This window comes from Bubalus kerabau, chromosome 10 (assembly GCF_029407905.1).
Source record: "Bubalus kerabau isolate K-KA32 ecotype Philippines breed swamp buffalo chromosome 10, PCC_UOA_SB_1v2, whole genome shotgun sequence".
In the NCBI taxonomy this organism is placed as follows: Eukaryota; Metazoa; Chordata; class Mammalia; order Artiodactyla; family Bovidae; genus Bubalus; species Bubalus kerabau.
Genome location: NC_073633.1, coordinates 30,466,811 through 30,484,810, shown reverse-complemented (window position 1 = coordinate 30,484,810; position 18,000 = coordinate 30,466,811). Strand labels below are relative to the sequence as shown.

General features: G+C 40.8%; 1 protein-coding gene across 1 annotated transcript; it reads right to left on the bottom strand.

The window, feature by feature from the left end:
* Positions 1 to 324: 324 nt before the first annotated feature.
* On the bottom strand, positions 325 to 15,167 carry METTL3 (methyltransferase 3, N6-adenosine-methyltransferase complex catalytic subunit). The gene is made up of 11 exons (XM_055537125.1): positions 14,926 to 15,167; positions 5,530 to 5,747; positions 5,029 to 5,433; positions 3,825 to 4,000; positions 3,045 to 3,261; positions 2,629 to 2,816; positions 2,211 to 2,249; positions 1,938 to 2,046; positions 1,735 to 1,800; positions 1,457 to 1,569; positions 325 to 554 (listed from the first exon to the last, which is right to left on the bottom strand). Exons 1-11 carry the CDS (start codon positions 15,023 to 15,025, stop codon positions 443 to 445), a joined length of 1,743 nt encoding a protein of 580 aa, XP_055393100.1. The 5' UTR covers positions 15,026 to 15,167; the 3' UTR covers positions 325 to 442.
* Positions 15,168 to 18,000: the final 2,833 nt, after the last annotated feature.

Genomic DNA, 18,000 nt, shown 5'->3' with positions numbered 1-18,000 from the left:
CACAGTTGTAACAGAATAAGCAACTATTTAAAACATGACAGCTCTAGTGATGATAATCTTAAGTGAAACTCAGATCTTACCTTGAGAAATGTCCCAGACAACCCTTTCTTATCATGTTTATAACACTTAACTGCTGATCAAATCAACATTTTAATGCTTCCCACACATTCATTTAGTTTGAAGCCTTATAGCAACCCAATAAGGCAGGTAACATTTCCCAGTTACCTAACATTCCCAGTTTACATTTATAAGCAATCATACTAAGTTGAGTTACAGAAGATCACACACTCTTAAGTGGCAGAGCCAGAACTTGACCTCGAAATCCCAACTACAATACAAACTTTTATTTAAATAAGGGGGAAAAAAAGCTATTGTACAAATATTACTCTTCAGGTGCAGCCTGTAGAGCCATGGCTATGGACGCTTAGGTTCAGAAGTACTTCTATAGATTCTTAGGTTTAGAGATGATACCATCTGGATATCTTTGCTTGAACCGGGCAACCACATCTGGGTCTAGTAGATGGATCCCATCCAGTTGGTTTCCAAGGGTGATCCTGAAGCAAGGGGAAAGACAGGGCAAGCCAAAAATTCTGGAATTTAAAGGCTTAATACTGTTAAAAGATGTGTTCTTTTCATTAAGTCTGCCTATCATCTCAATAGGCTTCTGAATATCTGTGCCAATTCTTTTATAAAGATAGTACTACTTATGGTACTAAGGCTGGTAAGAAATTGGGAAGATTCTGATGTTAAAAGAGGCTGGATCTGTACTAATTAAGGGTTAATAACTTACAGCTAACCAGGCCTACATCACAAAGTTATGCTGCCAGTGACTACTCTGGATGAGTAACATGCTAGCAGCATGTCTTTTAAAACTCTACCTACAGGATGAAAGACTAAAATTGTTGACAGATTAAATAGGTTCTCAGTAACCACCAGGGGGCAGATTCAGTACATCCAGTAGAATAATGAAGAGCTTTAGGGGTGGAGACCTTAAGAGCAGTGTTTAAATCTTAAAAACCTTTTGGTTTTCCAATGAATGCTGGTCGCTTAAGAATCCTCTGAAGCCCATTTACAGACTAGTGGAAGTGAGGTGACGCTCTGCTGCTGCTGCTGCTAAGTCGCTTCAGTCGTGTCCGACTCTGTGCAACCCCAGAGACAGCAGCCCACCAGGCTTCCCCGTCCCTGGGATTCTCCAGGCAAGAACACTGGAGTGGGTTGCCATTTCCTTCTCCAATGCATGAAAGTGAAAAGTGAAAGTGAAGTCGCTCAGTCGTTCCCGACTCTTAGTGACCCCATGGACTGCAGCCTACCAGGCTCCTCTGTCCATGGATTTTCCAGGCAAGAGTACTGGCATGGGGTGCCACTGCCTTCTCCGGAGGTGACGCTCTACTAACTTATATATTTGACCATAAACAGTTGTGCCCTTGGGGGCGAGCCTGTTCTCTGGTCTCCTTACCAGTTGGGTTGCACATTGTGTGGTCGTCCAAATAACTCAATCTTGCGAGTGCCAGGGGACAGTCTTTCAATCATGCCATAGATTTCATCTGGTTTATGACTAGTGGAACGAACCTAGGAAATAAAAGCTCGAGCTACTTTTAAGTTACCCAAGATCGCAATTCTAGGCCTTTCCACTTATGTTTATGATCCCAATGAGAAAACCTGGGATAAGAATATACCTGACTAGAATAGCTGATTTAAAATGTGGCTCTTTGGATGCCTGGGGAAAGCACATACCTCAGCTACGATCACATCACAATCCAGACCCTGGTTGAAGCCTTGGGGATTTCCTTTGACACCAACCTGCTCACCAGAGAACAGAATGATGAAAAATTTATGAAAGTTTTATTAAACCCCAGTATTTGAACTGTTTCTCAATAAGAAATCAAACAACTCCTATTTTTTGCTCCATCTAATGTATGGGGCCCCCTGCTGCTCACCAAGCAGTGTTCCTTCCCATGGTTCAACCAGTGACCTGTACGGCCTGTTCGAATGATGCGCTGCAGTTGATTTGTCTTCACCCAGATAATTTCATCTACCCGTTCATAACTGTGGGATATAAGAAAAGAATCAGAACTTTAATCAGGCTTTCACAGTTTAAGGATGATACCATCTACTCTACAGAGGCAAGAAATCACAGTATACTCTGAAAGAAGGAAACCCTATCAACTACATATTTCCCTCAGAAGAAAACAACAGTGATAGCTACTTACCCCCAGAGGTTCAGACATTCTCTGCCCAACTCCATGGCCCTGGAAAGAAATAAGGGTTAAACAGCTACTTCCATGGCAGTATTTTTTCTCCCTTCAAGATATATGTGTTGTTTTCAATAGACATTCAGTGAACCTTTACATGCAAGACACCACTGGGGCAAGAGGATGGATCTAAGAATGAAAAGGCAAAACATAGTATCTATTCTCAATGGTCTTACCTTTCACAAGAAACAAATGTACAGTTAAACAGAATTCATGGTATCATTTGTGTTATAAACAGGCATCAGATCTCAGTAGGTAAGAAAGGCTGACTGAGTCATAAGTTTAATAGAGCTAGAAAAACCCAAGATTTTATCCCCACCCAGTACTCACTCTGTACTATATCTGCCCATACCTACATATCTTTGAACTGCATTACCTGCCTGTGACCCAGAGGAAGAGAAAGCCATCATCCTGCAGTACTGGTATGTTGAGCCTGCGCATCTCATCATCTGTCAGGGTCCCATAGGGCAGCTCCATGTGAATATCCCAGGGTGGGTCAGCCATCACAACTGCAAACTTGCCCAAGATACTGACGTCCAGGTAGCGGATATCACAACAGATCCACTGCATGAGGTGGTATTTGGTCATCTTCCCTTCCTTCACTCTCCGATTCATGGCCCCAGTCCCTCTTTTTCCATTGGATTTTCCTGTTCCCTCATATGCTATATATCCCGCTCCATTCCCAATCAGCAAGGGAGATTGCTGATTATGCCTTGCTTTCCTACATGTATGGCTGCTCTACTGAGATAAAGGTCCTTAAGTTGAGGTTAAGTTTTCTGAGCAGACAGGTACCTGAGGTGGGAAGAGTCTATCTGCACTGGAGTCACCTCCAACGCTCTGTGTAAGGGCAAGCTCTTGGCTTGGTGTATGGTCTTTGCTTCCAGGAGCCTCAGAATCCATGCAAGCATCAATTTCATAGTGAACATATTTGCAGGTATCCATGTGGAAACATGTGTTAAGGAAAGAGCAGTCTCCTAATGACTCATCAGTGTGTTTATTGATGATCCGTCTGGGGAAATAGTAAGGGACAGTTGGAATCAATATGGTGTTCCAGTTAGATCCCCCAGTTCAAGTTCTAAACTGTTGCAAAATTTGCAGTCTTTCACTATCATCAGAGCTTCCTCTAAGAGTTTTCAGATAAGGAAAGCAGGTGATATTAAAATCTGTAATTTACAATAAAGAAATGTTTTTCAATTCCTCTCTGAGCAAAAACTTAACTTCCTTATGACAGGAATAAAGCTCTGACCTAAGAGGCCAGGTTCTTGTTTCTCCTAAGACTGTCCTTCTAGAGAACTATAACTTTCACTGGGGATCAAAGACAGAGATATCCTGCTATTGCAAGAAAAGAGCAGTTTTTTTTTTTAATCTCATATGTTTTGGAGACTGCAGCCTGTATTCCCTCCCATAGAACACTACTTCTGAAAGTGTACCTTCAGAATCTCGAAGTCTTAGACAAACCATATTAAAAGCACTTAATAACAGTATTAAAGACAAACCCAATGAGTGGAAGGACCGTGCTTAAAAAATGACTGCTTCTAGAAGACCCAGCCAACCCTCTTCCCTTCAAAAGACCTGAAGTGCAGCTTTCGACAGGGCCGGTCAGCATCACTGGCTTTCATACACTCCTCCTTGGTTCCATAGTCACAGAACTCTTGAACTTGAGCCCGACCTCGTGAGCGAAACTTTTCAACAATGGATTGTTCCTTGGCTGTTGTAGTATTTAGTAACTCTAGGATCTCCTGACTAACCTGGATGATAGAAGAAACCTTTGTCTGGAAAGGGTTCGTAGATAAAATTAGCCCTTAAACCACCTCTGCAAATTCTACTTGACATCAATGTCCTATGTTGCTGCTGCTGCTAAGTCGCTTCAGTCGTGTCCGACTCTGTGCGACCCCAGAGACGGCAGCCCACCAGGCTCCCCCGTCCCTGGGATTCTCCAGGCAAGAACACTGGAGTGAGTTGCCATTTCCTTCTCCAATGCATGAAAGGGGTCAATAAACTACATTAATATGAGAAAACCCAGGAGAAGATATTTTTCATGGATTTAGTCCTTTCTCACAAATCTGCACTTGGGATGAAATTAAAATATATGCAGACCAGTTCCTGCTGCTAAGCATTAAGCTAAACTCCCCTCCCCAGGAAAGCATTCTTTCCAACCAAAACCACTTATATTTAACACATACTGAAGCAAGACACAGTGCTGATAAGCACTTTACTGTTTGGTTCACAGCCTAGGCAACAATTCTACATGGTGGGTGGGTGGAGAGGACAGGTGTGAGGTGGTACTCTAGTTAGTCTCACAAATGAAAAGACTAAGCATCGAGAGAATTGTTCAAATTTATACAGCTAGAAATAGGAAATGGCTAATTCATGTGGGTCCGAAATATTCTTCCAAACCAGTGAAAAAGACCCAGTGAAAAAGATTCTGTAAATCAGAGTTCTCAGCATTTGGTGCACTGATGATGTTTTTGGCCAGATAATTCTTTGTGGGTTATCCTACTAAGATTATAGGATGCTGTGCAGCATCCCTTGCCTCTCTACCCAATAGGTATCTGTAGCACTCCAACCAAAAACGTCTCCAGACTTTGCAAAACGTCCCCTGGGCATTAGGAGGGAGGGTAGTATCATCCTCAGTTGAGAACCACTGCTCTAAACCCTCAATTCTAAGAACTGCTCTTTGCCCCTAGGAGTAAATTCTTCTCAACCAATACTAAAAGTATCTGTAGGTATAAAAGTATCAAAGTATAAGTGTGAAAACACTTCTATCTACCCCTACCTTCTTGCTCTGTTGTTCCTTAGTAGATTGTTGGTTAAGAAGGCTCTCTATCTCCAGATCAACATCTGAGGCAGCATGTTTTCTTGATTTCTTGGTTGGCTCCTTGGCTACTTCTGATGCTGAAGAGGCCAGACCAGAGGCCAAAGAGCTAGTAAAGGCAGCTGCTGTGGTGGAGTCCTGCTCTGCACGCCGCTTCTGCCCTGCAATAGTCCCTGCTACCTCCCCAGGGCCCTTCTTTTCTGCCACAGCACCCATCATGGCGGAGAGCTTGGAATGATCAGCATAGGTCACAAGAGTGGGATGTGCATCATCTTGTAGGAGACTTCGCTTTACTTCGATCAACTCCTGAGCCGCAAACTTCTGTAGGAGGCTTTCTACCCCATCCTGAGTGGCAGGGGCATCTGGCTAAGGAAGGAAGGCAGGAGGGAAAGTGTTAAAACCCTGACCATGAACTGATGAAAAACAGTGGCAGTTCCCAACCTTGTCTTATGATGTCATTACCGTGGAGATGGCAAGACGGATGGATACAGCATCAGTGGGCAATGTTAGTGACAGATCAGAGAGGTGGTGCAGCAACTTCTTCTCTAATTCAGGGTCTGTAGCTAGTTCAGGAACTGCTGAAGCTGTACTGGGCTTAGGGCCACCAGAAGTGGGTGCAGCAGGTACTGGGCTGTCGCTACGGAAGGTTGGAGACAGTGCTGCCTCTGGATTCCGAAGATCTAGGAGTGAAGAGACATGAAAATGAAAAAAGGCAACCACTGTCAATCTACACATTCCTCAGGAATTCAGATTTCCAGCATTTACAACACAGTCCTTTCATTTCATGCAGAAAATTCTCTGACCAGATTTAGCACTAGATACGAACAAAGCTAGTGGAGGTGATAGAATTCCAGTTGAGCTATTCCAAATCCTGAAAGATGATGCTGTGAAAGTGCTGCACTCAATATGCCAGCAAATGTGGAAAACTCAGCAGTGGCCACAGGACTGGAAAAGGTCAGTTTTCATTCCAATCCCAAAGAAAGGCAATGCCAAAGAATGCTCAAACTACCGTTCAATTGCACTCATCTCACACGCTAGTAAAATAATGCTCCAAATTCTCCAAGCCAGGCTTCAGCAATACGTGAACCGTGAACTTCCTGATATTCAATATGGTTTTAGAAAAGGCAGAGGAACCAGAGATCAAATTGCCAACATCCACTGGATGATGGAAAAAGCAAGAGAGTTCCAGAAAAACACCTATTTCTGCTTTATTGACTATGCCAAAGCCTTTGACTGTGTGGATCACAATGAACTGTGGAAAATTCTGAAAGAGATGGGAACACCAGACCACCTGATCTGCCTCTTGAGAAATTTGTATGCAGGTCAGGAAGCAACATTTAGAACTGGACGTGGAACAACAGACTGGTTCCAAATAGGAAAAGGAGTACATCAAGGCTGTATATTGTCACCCTGTTTATTTAACTTATATGCAGAGTACATCATGAGAAACGCTGGACGGGAAGAAACACAAGCTGGAATCAAGATTGCCAGGAGAAATATCAATAACCTCAGATATGCAGATGACACCACCCTTATGGCAGAAAGTGAAGAGAACTAAAAAGCCTCTTGATGAAGGTGAAAGTGGAGAGTGAAAAAGTTGGCTTAAAGCTCAACATTCAGAAAACAAAGATCATGGCATCCAGTCCCATCACTTCATGGGAAATAGATGGGGAAACAGTGGAAACAGTGACAGACTTTATTTTTGGGGGCTCCAAAATCACTGCAGATGGTGACTGCAGCCATGAAATTAAAAGACGCTTACTCCTTGGAAGGAAAGTTATGACCAACCTAGATAGCATATTCAAAAGCAGAGACATTACTTTGCCAACAAAGGTTTGTGTAGTCAAGGCTATGGTTTTTCCTGTGGTCATGTATGGATGTGAGAGTTGGACTGTGAAGAAGGCTGAGCGCCGAAGAATTGATGTTTTTGAACTGTGGTGTTGGAGAAGACTCTTGCGAGTCCCTTGGACTGCAAGGAGATCCAACCAGTCCATTCTAAAGGAGATCAGCCCTGGGATTTCTTTGGAAGGAATGATGCTAAAGCTGAAACTCCAGTACTTTGGCCACCTCATGCGAAGAGTTGACTCATTGGAAAAGACTCTGATGCTGGGAGGGATTGGGGGCAAGAGAAGAGGACGACAGAGGATGAGATGGCTGGATGGCATCACTGACTTGATGGACATGAGTCTGAGTGAACTCCGGGAGTTGGTGATGGACAGGGAGGCCTGGTGTGCTGCGATTCATGGGGTCGCAAAAAGTTGGACACGACTGAGCGACTGATCTGATCTGACCCTTTATTAAATCACACCCAAGCATTCACTGCTTTGCTAAGATAAATTTTCTGGGATCTGCTTACCCTTTCTATGTTGGGTGAGAAGTATTTCCTAATTTCATTCCTTGCTCTGCTTCAAAGGAAATAAATTAGCAGCTTGGTAGATTTAAATGTCCATACCACCTCCCTTCAGTCACGCTAAATGACAACTGATATAATCAACCTGAATTTATCAAGAATATTTTCACCAACCTAAACTGTGATGAGATCTTTTTGAAGAACTGAGTTTGAGTTTTAATGAATAAAGGCCACTGGACATCAGAGAGTATAAAAAATGACAGTGTTGGGGGTTATAACTCAAACACAAAAATTTTATAGAACTGCTGAAGCCCTGGTCACCAATAATAGTTCCTGACTATATTCCTATAACCTACTCTAGTACTTCAAAAGCTGGGTAGCCATCACAACCTTAATAAGATTTAAGAAACTCAAATTAGGACAACATATTACCTTTGGGAAAGCCTAATATCTGTGATTATTTATTTAAAATACAAGCGAAATATTAAACATTCAGGATCTATACAGGAATTCTGTTAAATACTATCTAAGTGGCCACAGGGTCGCTAGGAGTCGGACACGACTGAGTGACTTTACTTTCACTTTTCACTTTCATGCATTGGAGAAGGAAATGGCAACCCACTCCAGTGTTCTTGGCAGGAGAACCCCAGGGATGGGGAAGCCTGGTGGGCTGCCGTCTATGGGGTCACACACAGTCGGACACGACTGAAGCAACTTAGCAGTAGCAGCAGCAAGTGGCCACTAGTTTACATTTAGAGGTATTTTGGTTACTTAGAAATTTCCACTCTAATAGAACTGACTTCAAAAAATTTAGCTCAGAATTCCAAGGAAAATGGAGTTGAACTATACCAAACACCTTACTGGAACAGTTACATTTTAGGAAAATAAGTTATACCCTATGTGGAAAAGAGACTCCACAATTTCATACTAGCTGAAAACATTAAATAACTGACAGAGTTTTTTTCACCTTGCTCACTGATGATTCTTTTATGTTGTGCTGAACCTCAGACTAGAACAAGTTCCTTGTTTTGTTTTGTCAAGGAGGTGTTGTACATATAGAAATCATGGAAGCACTTTGAAGGTCTGGATGGGAAAGTCTGAGAGCAAGCAATCTAAGCTAAAGATAACATATGAAATTTAAGCAACAATTACTATTTAGCTTATTTGGAAGATTACAGGCACAATTCTTACACCGAATAGGATTGAACTGGTAACTACTCAAGTCCCTTGCAACTGAGAGATTCTAATAAATCTGAGCTAAAAATACTCCAATAATAATTTACACTAGTTTCAAATTCTGAGCTTTTAAAAAAATCAGTCGAATTTAAAATTACTTCAGAAGAAACCAAAAATTTCTTTCATTAAGTAACCTACCTAGCACAATTAATGATGAAACATTATTACAGCAGAAAAAATACAAAGTGTTTTAAAAGTAGCATTTCAGGCATTACATGCACAGTTTTATACATTATGTACTGACCATTTTAACTCATGATGTATGCTAAAGAGAGCAAATTATATAAAGTATTAAAGAGTTTGAGGGACTTCCATGGCGCTCCAGCGGCTAAGACTCTGTGCTAACAATGCAGGGGGCCTGGGTTCGATCCTTGGTCAGGGAACTATATCCCACATGCTGCAACTAAGAGTTTGCATGCCACAACTGAAGATCCCACATACTGCAACATGCCGCATGGAAGACAGAAAATACTGAGTGCCATAACTAAGACCCAGCAGCACAGCCAAATAAATAATTTGATAATAGAAAGAGCTGTGCAGTTTTGAAACTTTTTAATATTTTAGATAAACTATATAAATTATCCATATCCCCCCTTTATATTTAAACATTACTTGCCAGGTACCTATTAATATTCTTTTGCCATTAGTATGAGTTTTATTTCGTTAATAAAGACCTAAGCACCCTATGCTGCTGCCAAGTCGCTTCAGTCGTGTACGACTGTGCGACGCCATAGACGGCAGCCCACCAGGCTCCCCCGTCCCTGGGATTCTCCAGGCAAGAACACTGGAGTGGGTCTCTATTATGTCTTTTTTTAACCACTTAATTATGATTAGCATGTAAAAAGTTGTATATTTTAACATATACAACTCTGTGAGTTTGGAGACAGTCTATACTCATTAAATCATTACCACCACCAAGGCCATAACCATATCCATCATTTCTCAAAAGTTTCTTTCTGCTGCCTTTATTATTTTTGTGTATCTGGTAAGACCACTTAACACAGGATCTACCCCCTTAGAAAATGTTAAGTATACAACACAGTCCTGTTAACCATAGGCACTACACACTGTATAAGAGATCTCCAGAACTTATTTATCTTGCATAACTGAGATTCTGTACCCTTTTACTATCCCCTCTCCATTTTTCCCCTTCCCTAGGCCTTGGCAATCACCATTGTACTTCTATAACTTTGACTATTTTAGATTCCACATGTCAAATACAGTCTAAGTGAGACCATACAGTATTTGCGTCTGACTTAGTTCACTTATCATAATGTCCTCCAGATCCACCCATGCTGTCACAGATGGCTGGATTTCCTCCTTCTTTTGGCTGTGAAATATCCCATTGCATGTATATTTCATGTTTTCTTTATCCACTTATCCATCAATGGATGTTTAGGTTGCTTCCATATCTTGGCTGTATGTGAACATAAATAATGTTACAATGAGCGTGGATGTGCAGGTATCTCCTTGAAATCCTTATTTCAAATCCTTTGAATTCCTAAAAGTGAAACTGCTAGATCATATGGTAATTCTATTTTTTTACTTACTGAGGAACTTCCATACTGTTTTCCATAGTGGCTATGCCAGTTTACATTCCTATTATCGGTGAATCAGGATTCCCTTTTCTTGCTAACACTTTTCTTTTTTTTAATAACAAGTTTGAGATGATATCTTATTATGGTTATGATTTGCATTCCCCTGATGATTAGTGATGTTGAACAAGTTTTCAAACACCTGTTGGTCATTTGCATGTCTTCTTTGGAGACCTATTACCTCTTAAATTAGCATATTTTGCTTGTTTCTTGCCCTTCTGACTTAAAAGAAATTAAGTGTTGTCACTGATTAAAGTAAATAGTAAGCATTTTCCATAATTTCAACATTTCAATCAGTGTTTCATTCTTGTTAATGTAATCTAACCCAAATTCTGTTCAGGAACACACTTATTCACTGTCACATTACTTTCCTTTTTGCCACAATGGTTCTTGAGATGCTTGGCTTAAATATGCAATAATACCACATTATTTCCATGATAAACATTTTGTTGATTGAATTTATTTTAAATGAAGTCCAGAATCTAACAGTTCAAAGAATAAAGCAATCTACTTGACATTATTACATCTCCTATTATCATATTTAAAATAACAATGTATAAATTTGGTTAGATCTTAATGCTGGTTAGATGTTTGGTTAGATGTTCATTTTCTACCAACTCGTTTATCAGACTTTTCATGCAAATGTTACATGCTATTTCTAAAATATACTACACATTTTTTCACGTAAACTTTCAACACCTAGCAGACATTATCTCAGTGAGGAAAAGCACTGACTTTGTTCCAATGTTAATATCATTAAGTTGAAAATGTACTTTTTATAATTCACCTACTGATACTATGAAGACTAATATAAACATTTCTTACAATTTTTGCTTTCTCTGCTAACAAAATTTATATGTTCTTTGAGTTATGTTTAATGACTTTTTCTTACAGCAAGAACTCTATGATAAAGAACCACTTTAACATATATTTTCAATCCCTAGAATTGGATACAAACCTTTTTTTCTTTTTGGTAATTTGACCAATACTTAAGTTTTAATACAGTTCTGTGATTCTGGTTATGAATCCTTATGTTAGTAACACCTCCTGGGAGTATTCTTTTCATTACATTCAGGACATGGAGCTGAAAATAGCTCTTTTAAGGTTACTGGGAGGAGGAGGCTCACATTTAATATTTGGAACAAAATTTAACAGCTGATTAATGTAACTGTTATTTATAGATGGGCTTGAGCCACTCTGAATTCCCTGAAGTCAAACACAAATTTGTGCACAGATACACAAATTTGGGGGAAAGATTCCAACCCTTTATCATTCTTAAAATGTGTTATGGGTGGAAAATAATTAGGAATCCCTGAGTTCCAACTCCTTCAGAAAGTATCTGTTCAGTTATTAATTCAATACATTTATTGAGCACTTCCATTATGCTGGTATCTATGTTGATTCTCCACTTCTAATCTAATGAAAAATATAATGTGTTGGGTTCAGCAAAGGAATACTTAATACTTGAGTTTTAAGAGCTCAGTTGAAGACAGATAAAATACTAGCTTGAAGACATAAAAATATAGCCAGACTGTGAACTTGCTGACCTCTAAAATATGTCAATATCCATATTCACATCTTCAATTCCATTGATGAAATACATTGAGCAGTTCACATATTCACTATGTGCTAAGCTGCGCCATGTATGGATGTGAGAGTTGGACTGTGAAGAAAGCTGAGCGCTGAAGAATTGATGCTTTTGAACTGTGGTGTTGGAGAAGACTCTTGAGAGTCCCTTGGACTGCAAGGAAATCCAACTAATCCATTCTAAAGGAGATCAGTCCTGGGTGTTCTTTGGAAGGACTGATACTAAAGCTTAAACTCCAGTACTTTGGCCACCTCATGTGAAGAGCTGACTCACCAGAAAAGACTCTGATGCTGGGAGGGATTGGGGGCAGGAGGAGAAAGGGACGACAGAGGATGAGATGGCTGGATGGCATCACCGACTCGATGGACATGAGTTTGAGTGAACTCCAGGAGATGGTGATGGACAGGGAGGCCTGGAGTGCTGTGGTTCATGGGGTCGCAAAGAATCGGACATGACTGAGCAACTGAACTGAACTGAACTGAAGCTGCGCCAAGTTTATTTTGTTTCAATTAATGAAATAAACATTTATTGAAAGTAATAATCCTCATTTCAGAAATCTACTTTATTCTATGGAAAACAGTGTGGCAGCTCCTAAGCAAATTAAAAATAGAATTACCATATGCTCCAGCAATTCCACTTCTGTTATATGTCCAAAAAAGTTGAAAACAGAATCTTGAAGCGATAACCTGTTACACCCGTGTTCACAGCAGCATTATTCACAATAGCCAAAATGTGGAAGCAACCCTCAAGTATCCGCCAATGGATAAATGGATAAAGAAAATGTGGTATATACATACAATAGAATATTATTCAGCTTTAAAAAGGAAGGAAATTATGACACGTGCTACAACATGGATGAACCTTGAGGATGTGCTAAAGGAAATCAGTCAAACACTTCATGATTCCATTTTCACAAGGTATCTAGAGTAGTCAAACTCACAGAAATGAGGTAGAATGGTGGTTGCCAGGGACTGGGATGAAGGGAGAATAGTGAATTTCAGTTTTGCAAGACAAAAGAATTTTGGAGACTGGTTGCACAACAATGTGAATATATATCACACTATCAACTATACATTTTAAAATGGTTAGATGGTATTTTATGATATGTGTACTTTTGCCATAATTTTTTTTTTAAGTTATACCTTAAAAATGCCAAGCTAACAAAGGTCTCCCAGTGAGTCTTTGTTCATAATATTTTGCATTTATTAATGACATGGATACATTTCAGTTTATTTAAATATCCTTGTCTTTTAATATTGAGCTCAGCAGTAAATAATTAAGTATCAGATTTCAGTAACCCTATAAAAATATAGATGTGGTAAGAACACTTTTATTTCCTGTGAGAAAAAAACTAAATGATCTGAATTTTCATGTAGCCTTTGGTTATATCTTACATGACAAACTGGTTAAGAGAGTGTTTCACAATGTTTTCCTAAGAATCCTAACCCTTAAAGAAACATATTCTTTGGAATAACCAAAATAACTCAATGGAAGAACAGTGATAGGCTGGCTGACTTAATTTGTGTGTTTCATCTCTACCTATCCCCTAAAGACCAAATAGGCCCATCAAAGCTCTGGGCTAGAAGGTAATATATGTTTAATCACAAACTCAAAAACAATTTTACAGGAATCTAAATTATATCAAGTGGCTATACTAAAAGTCTTAACCATATTTTATTAAGTGGATGTACAAATCAAGAGATATTTACATTCCAAAAAGAATCTTTATGTTCAAGGGAGAATAGATCTTGCTTTCAAAATTATTAAACATGCTTAGCAAGGACCCTGATGAAGTTTTCAGACTCTAGTGGTTGGATTTGCATACAGCACAAAGTTTGGTTAATACCAAAGTGTGGTTAATACCATGTAAAAGTGAAGTGGAATTTCTATTAATTAATCCTTGATAATATGACTTGCACTTCTTCCTCTACTTGCTCTGCCCTCTTACCATCTCTTTAGTTATTTAAGTCCTATATAGCCACTGAGACCAAATTCCAAGTGTCAACTCTTCCATGATGCCTTCACTGACTAGACTGATTCTTGTTAGTTCTACCTTCACTATGCTCATTGTGGAATTAATTCATGTGGCATTTTACATATACCATCGTGTATTTCTGACTTTTCCTTTATTCCCAACTAAATTTTAAACTCCTTGAGGGCAGGGACACGGTCTAATTTTTGTCTAACTAGACTCATGTAGATACTCGATAGACGTCCACTTATTTTGGTGTAAGAGTCCTGCCAAGGCATCTTTTAGTTTCAAGGGCCATAATACAAGTGCATAGACCTAATATACTTCAACACAAGATTTAGAAATGGACTCGGGTCAACAGTGCAAGCTGCCACAAGAGTGGTACGTATTCATTATCCTTGCAGATCTTTAATTGATTTGCTTTAGATAATTAAGTGTTTGTGTAGGGGATGTGGTATGAGTAGACAATCTTTTGAGGTTCCTTCAAGTTTTAAGACTGTGACACGGGTCAATAGGAGGGGAGAAAAAGTTTCAAAACAAATGTTTTCAGATTCCTGCTCGGTGTGTAAATGGCTAAACCAATGCCACTTCCTCTACTCATTCAGCAACATCGAGTGCCAACTCTGTGAGGACCACTGAACTGGGCACTGTAGATATAAAGGCTCAGTACTTGTTCTCACGGTGCCCAGAATCGCAAAGAAACGACCAATACAAAGCAATTGCTATAACCAAGGGAAGAACAAAGCGCTATGGGAGTTAACCATAAAAAGGGACTTGCTGCTTCAAGGAATAGGGGCTAAAAGGCCTAGCAAACGGGACGCTCTCGTAGACTTAAGAAAAGTCAGTCAACGAGATGGGGGGACGCGGAGATGCGAAGGGAGCTTCCGACCTGGGAAAGAGAACTGGAGGAACCAGAGCCCAGGGTGAGAAGAAGCCGCTACTACCTGCAGGAAGATGAAGCATCTGTGCTGCTGAGGGGGAAGAGAACCGGAACCAATGTATGAAGCGTTAAAGAAACAGACGTTTGAGGAAAGGCACCAACTCGGGAGCTTTTTTCTCCAGGGTTCCCTCCAGCCCTCTCTAGCAAGGCATCGGCCCCAACAACCCCGCGCCTCACCCAAGTGCCCCGAGTCCTGCTTCCGCCTCCGCTGCAGCCTCTCCCGCAGTGAGTCCAGCTGCTTTTTGTGGGCCTGGATAGAGCTCCACGTGTCCGACATTTCAGTCTCGTGGCCCGGCCACGTCTCCAACTAGGCACGGCTGACTAGCGCTTCCCAGTTCTGGCTTCAAGAAATTGCCTAACTCTCACGCGGACACCCTCAAGGCTAGCCGGAAAGAGATCCCAGCAGATGCTATGGAGGGAAAGTCACTTCCGGTTTCGCTCTCCCTTTGAAGCTTAAATGAGAGCCACCATAAGTGTTGGCAGAATGGCGGATATGTTTTTTACAGGCGCTCTTTCGCGCTTCCGGGTGCGTTGAGGCTGTGGTTGCCTTGTTGGTGTCTGGCAAAGCTGCCATGTTGCTTATAGCCGCGCATGCGGCCATGTTGAGTATTAGGAAATGCGTCCGAGTGCGTTAAGGCGGCGCTCTAGGGCAGCATGTGTAATCCCGATTTTTGAAATGAAGAATCACTAATTCCTTTGGACAGTTTGACACTAGCATACCTTTACCACTAAAGATGTAAGTTCATGTTTCCGTGCTGCTGCTGTTTCCGTTAACTTGTTTACAAAAATATACCACTACGTATGCTTCTTTGAGGGAAGAGGACTGATGGGACAGAGATACTGTAAAGAGATTCAGTTCAGTTAGTTCAGTCGCTCAGTCGTGTCCGACTCTTTGCGATCCCATGAATTGCAGCACGCCAGGCCTCCCTGTCTGTCCATCACCAACTCCCGGAGTCCATCCAAACCCATGTCCATCGAGTCGGTGATGCCATCCAACCATCTCATCGTCTGTTCGTCCCCTTCTCCTGGTGGCTCAGAGGTTAAAGCGTCTGCCTCCTATGCGGGAGACCTGGGTTCGATCCCTGGGTCGGGAAGATCCCCTGGAGAAGGAAATGGTAACCCCCTCCAGTATTCTTGCCTGGAGAATCCCATGGACAGAGGAAGGCTGGTAGGCTAACCCCCTCCAGTATTCTTGCCTGGAGAATCCCATGGACAGAGGAAGGCTGGTAGGCTACAGCCCAGGGGGTCGCAAAGAATCGGACATGACTGAGTGACTTCACTTTCACTTTCCTCCTGCCCTCAATCTTTCCCAGCATCAGGGTCTTTTTCAATGAGTCAGCTCTTCGCATGAGGTGGCCACAGTATTGGAGTTTCAGCCTCAACATCAGTCCTTCCAATGAACACCTTTAGATCTCTTTTAGGATGGGCTGGTTGGATAAAGAGATTACATACACATATTCTCACTACTATACCAAATCTACAAGTATCATATGTAATACGTTAAAGTAGATCCTTCAGGGAACTCTCAGGCGGTCCAGTGGTTAGGAGTTCACACTTTCACTGCCCATACCCTGTTTGATCTCTGGTGGGGGAACTTAAGATCCTCACAAGTTGGGGAAGGTGGGGGCTAGGTGGGGGGAGGTTAAATTAATAAATAAAAGTAAGATCGACTCCTCAGAGTGGGTACTAGGGGGCTTCTGAGGTTCTGGTTGTGCTGCGTTTCTTATTGTGGGCATGAACACGTTGTTTAAGAAAATCACTGGAGCCAAACGGTTTGGTATGTGAAATTCTCTGTATAGTAAACTTAAAAACTTTTTTTTTTTTTTTTAATGGGATCCTCTGAATGGAAGTATTTGGGAACCATTGATTTATCAACTCTATGGAATGCCAAACACTGCCAGAAAGAACAGCTTCAGAAGGCATGGCCCCTGTTTTCAGAGTCTCTGGTCTGGTAAAGGAGCCAAAACCGACCCCCTTTACTGATATTGAACCATCTTTGCAACGTAAGGCAGCATGAACATAGGCTTAAAAAACAAACGTGACTGCAAAGAAGGGAGGACATTCCAAGCCCAGATGATCCAAGATGGCATTGGAAAGAAGGTGACATCAAGATTCAGGCTTGAAATGACAGCTAGGACTTAAGTAGGTGAAGTATAAGAAAGAATTCCAGACTAAGAACATGATAAAAGCGAAGGTCTAGACTCGATGTAGGAAAGCATGGTGTATGCCATGTTGAACCAGATTAATTTTGCTAGAACATAGAAAATTATATTTGGGAATTTGGGAGAATATTTGTTTCTATTTTGAAGCTAGATTGCAAAAGGTACCTGTTACCTTGCAATTTATTCAGAATACAACAGGGGACATTTTAAGATTTGCATATAGGGAATATTTTAAGGGAGCTGATATTTTGGTTGAATTGAGATGGGGAAAAAAGTTTAGAGATAGGGGAAATGATTAGTAGCCTATGGTAACAGTTTCATCATAGAATCTTTAAGTCAGAAGCCATCTATAGATAGTAATGGAAAGGAAGGGATGAAAATGAAGAGGGACTACTAAGAAGAAAGATGTACATATATTGGAATGTGGCAGTTTCATTCATTTATTCAGCAAATATTTACTGAGCGACCAATTATGTACTAGGTACTGTGCAGATTTAGTAGTGATCAAAATATTCATCTCCATTTCATTTTCTGAATTTAATTTGCCTTGTGTTCCTTTAAGCATTGAAATGCAGGACACGGAAATGAATATGGGCTCATATGAGCATCTCTGGACATTTAATTTTTAGGATTATACTAATTAGAAGGAGAAATGGAATTTCCATGACAGCCATGGTTAAGAATTGGCCTTCCAATGCATGGGACACAGGTTTGATCTCTGGTTAGTGAACTAAGATCCCACATACTGTGGGCAACCAAACCCAGTGCGGCAACTAGAGTGCCTGCATGCTGCAATGAAGACTCAGTGCAGCCTTGAAAAAAAAGAAGCAAAAATGCTATCTTACTAGCAGAAATACTTTTGGTGAAGTTGGCTGATCACAAGAGACTACTTCTAAGGGACTGCTCTACCTAAGGGGTTTTGCTTTCTTTAATAAACCTGGTTCTAACAACGACCCTCAAGAAAGTTGACAAAGGATGCTTTTGCACTTTCATTTAGGATATATTCTGTGTGACCCTATGTTTAGATGCATGCATTATTACTAAAGTAAGATAATCCCATTATTGCTATATTAGAGAGCTGTTAGAGTTA

Excerpts from the sequence above, each read along its gene's own strand:
- METTL3 (XM_055537125.1), bottom strand. The coding sequence starts at position 15,025 with ATGTCGGACACGTGGAGCTCTATCCAGGCCCACAAAAAGCAGCTGGAC. Across the intron at positions 4,001-5,028 it reads AGGAACAACAGAGCAAGAAG|GTTAGTCAGGAGATCCTAGA; the intron begins GTAGGGGTAGAT and ends TCTATCATCCAG. Across the intron at positions 2,047-2,210 it reads GAATGTCTGAACCTCTGGGG|TTATGAACGGGTAGATGAAA; the intron begins GTAAGTAGCTAT and ends TATATCCCACAG.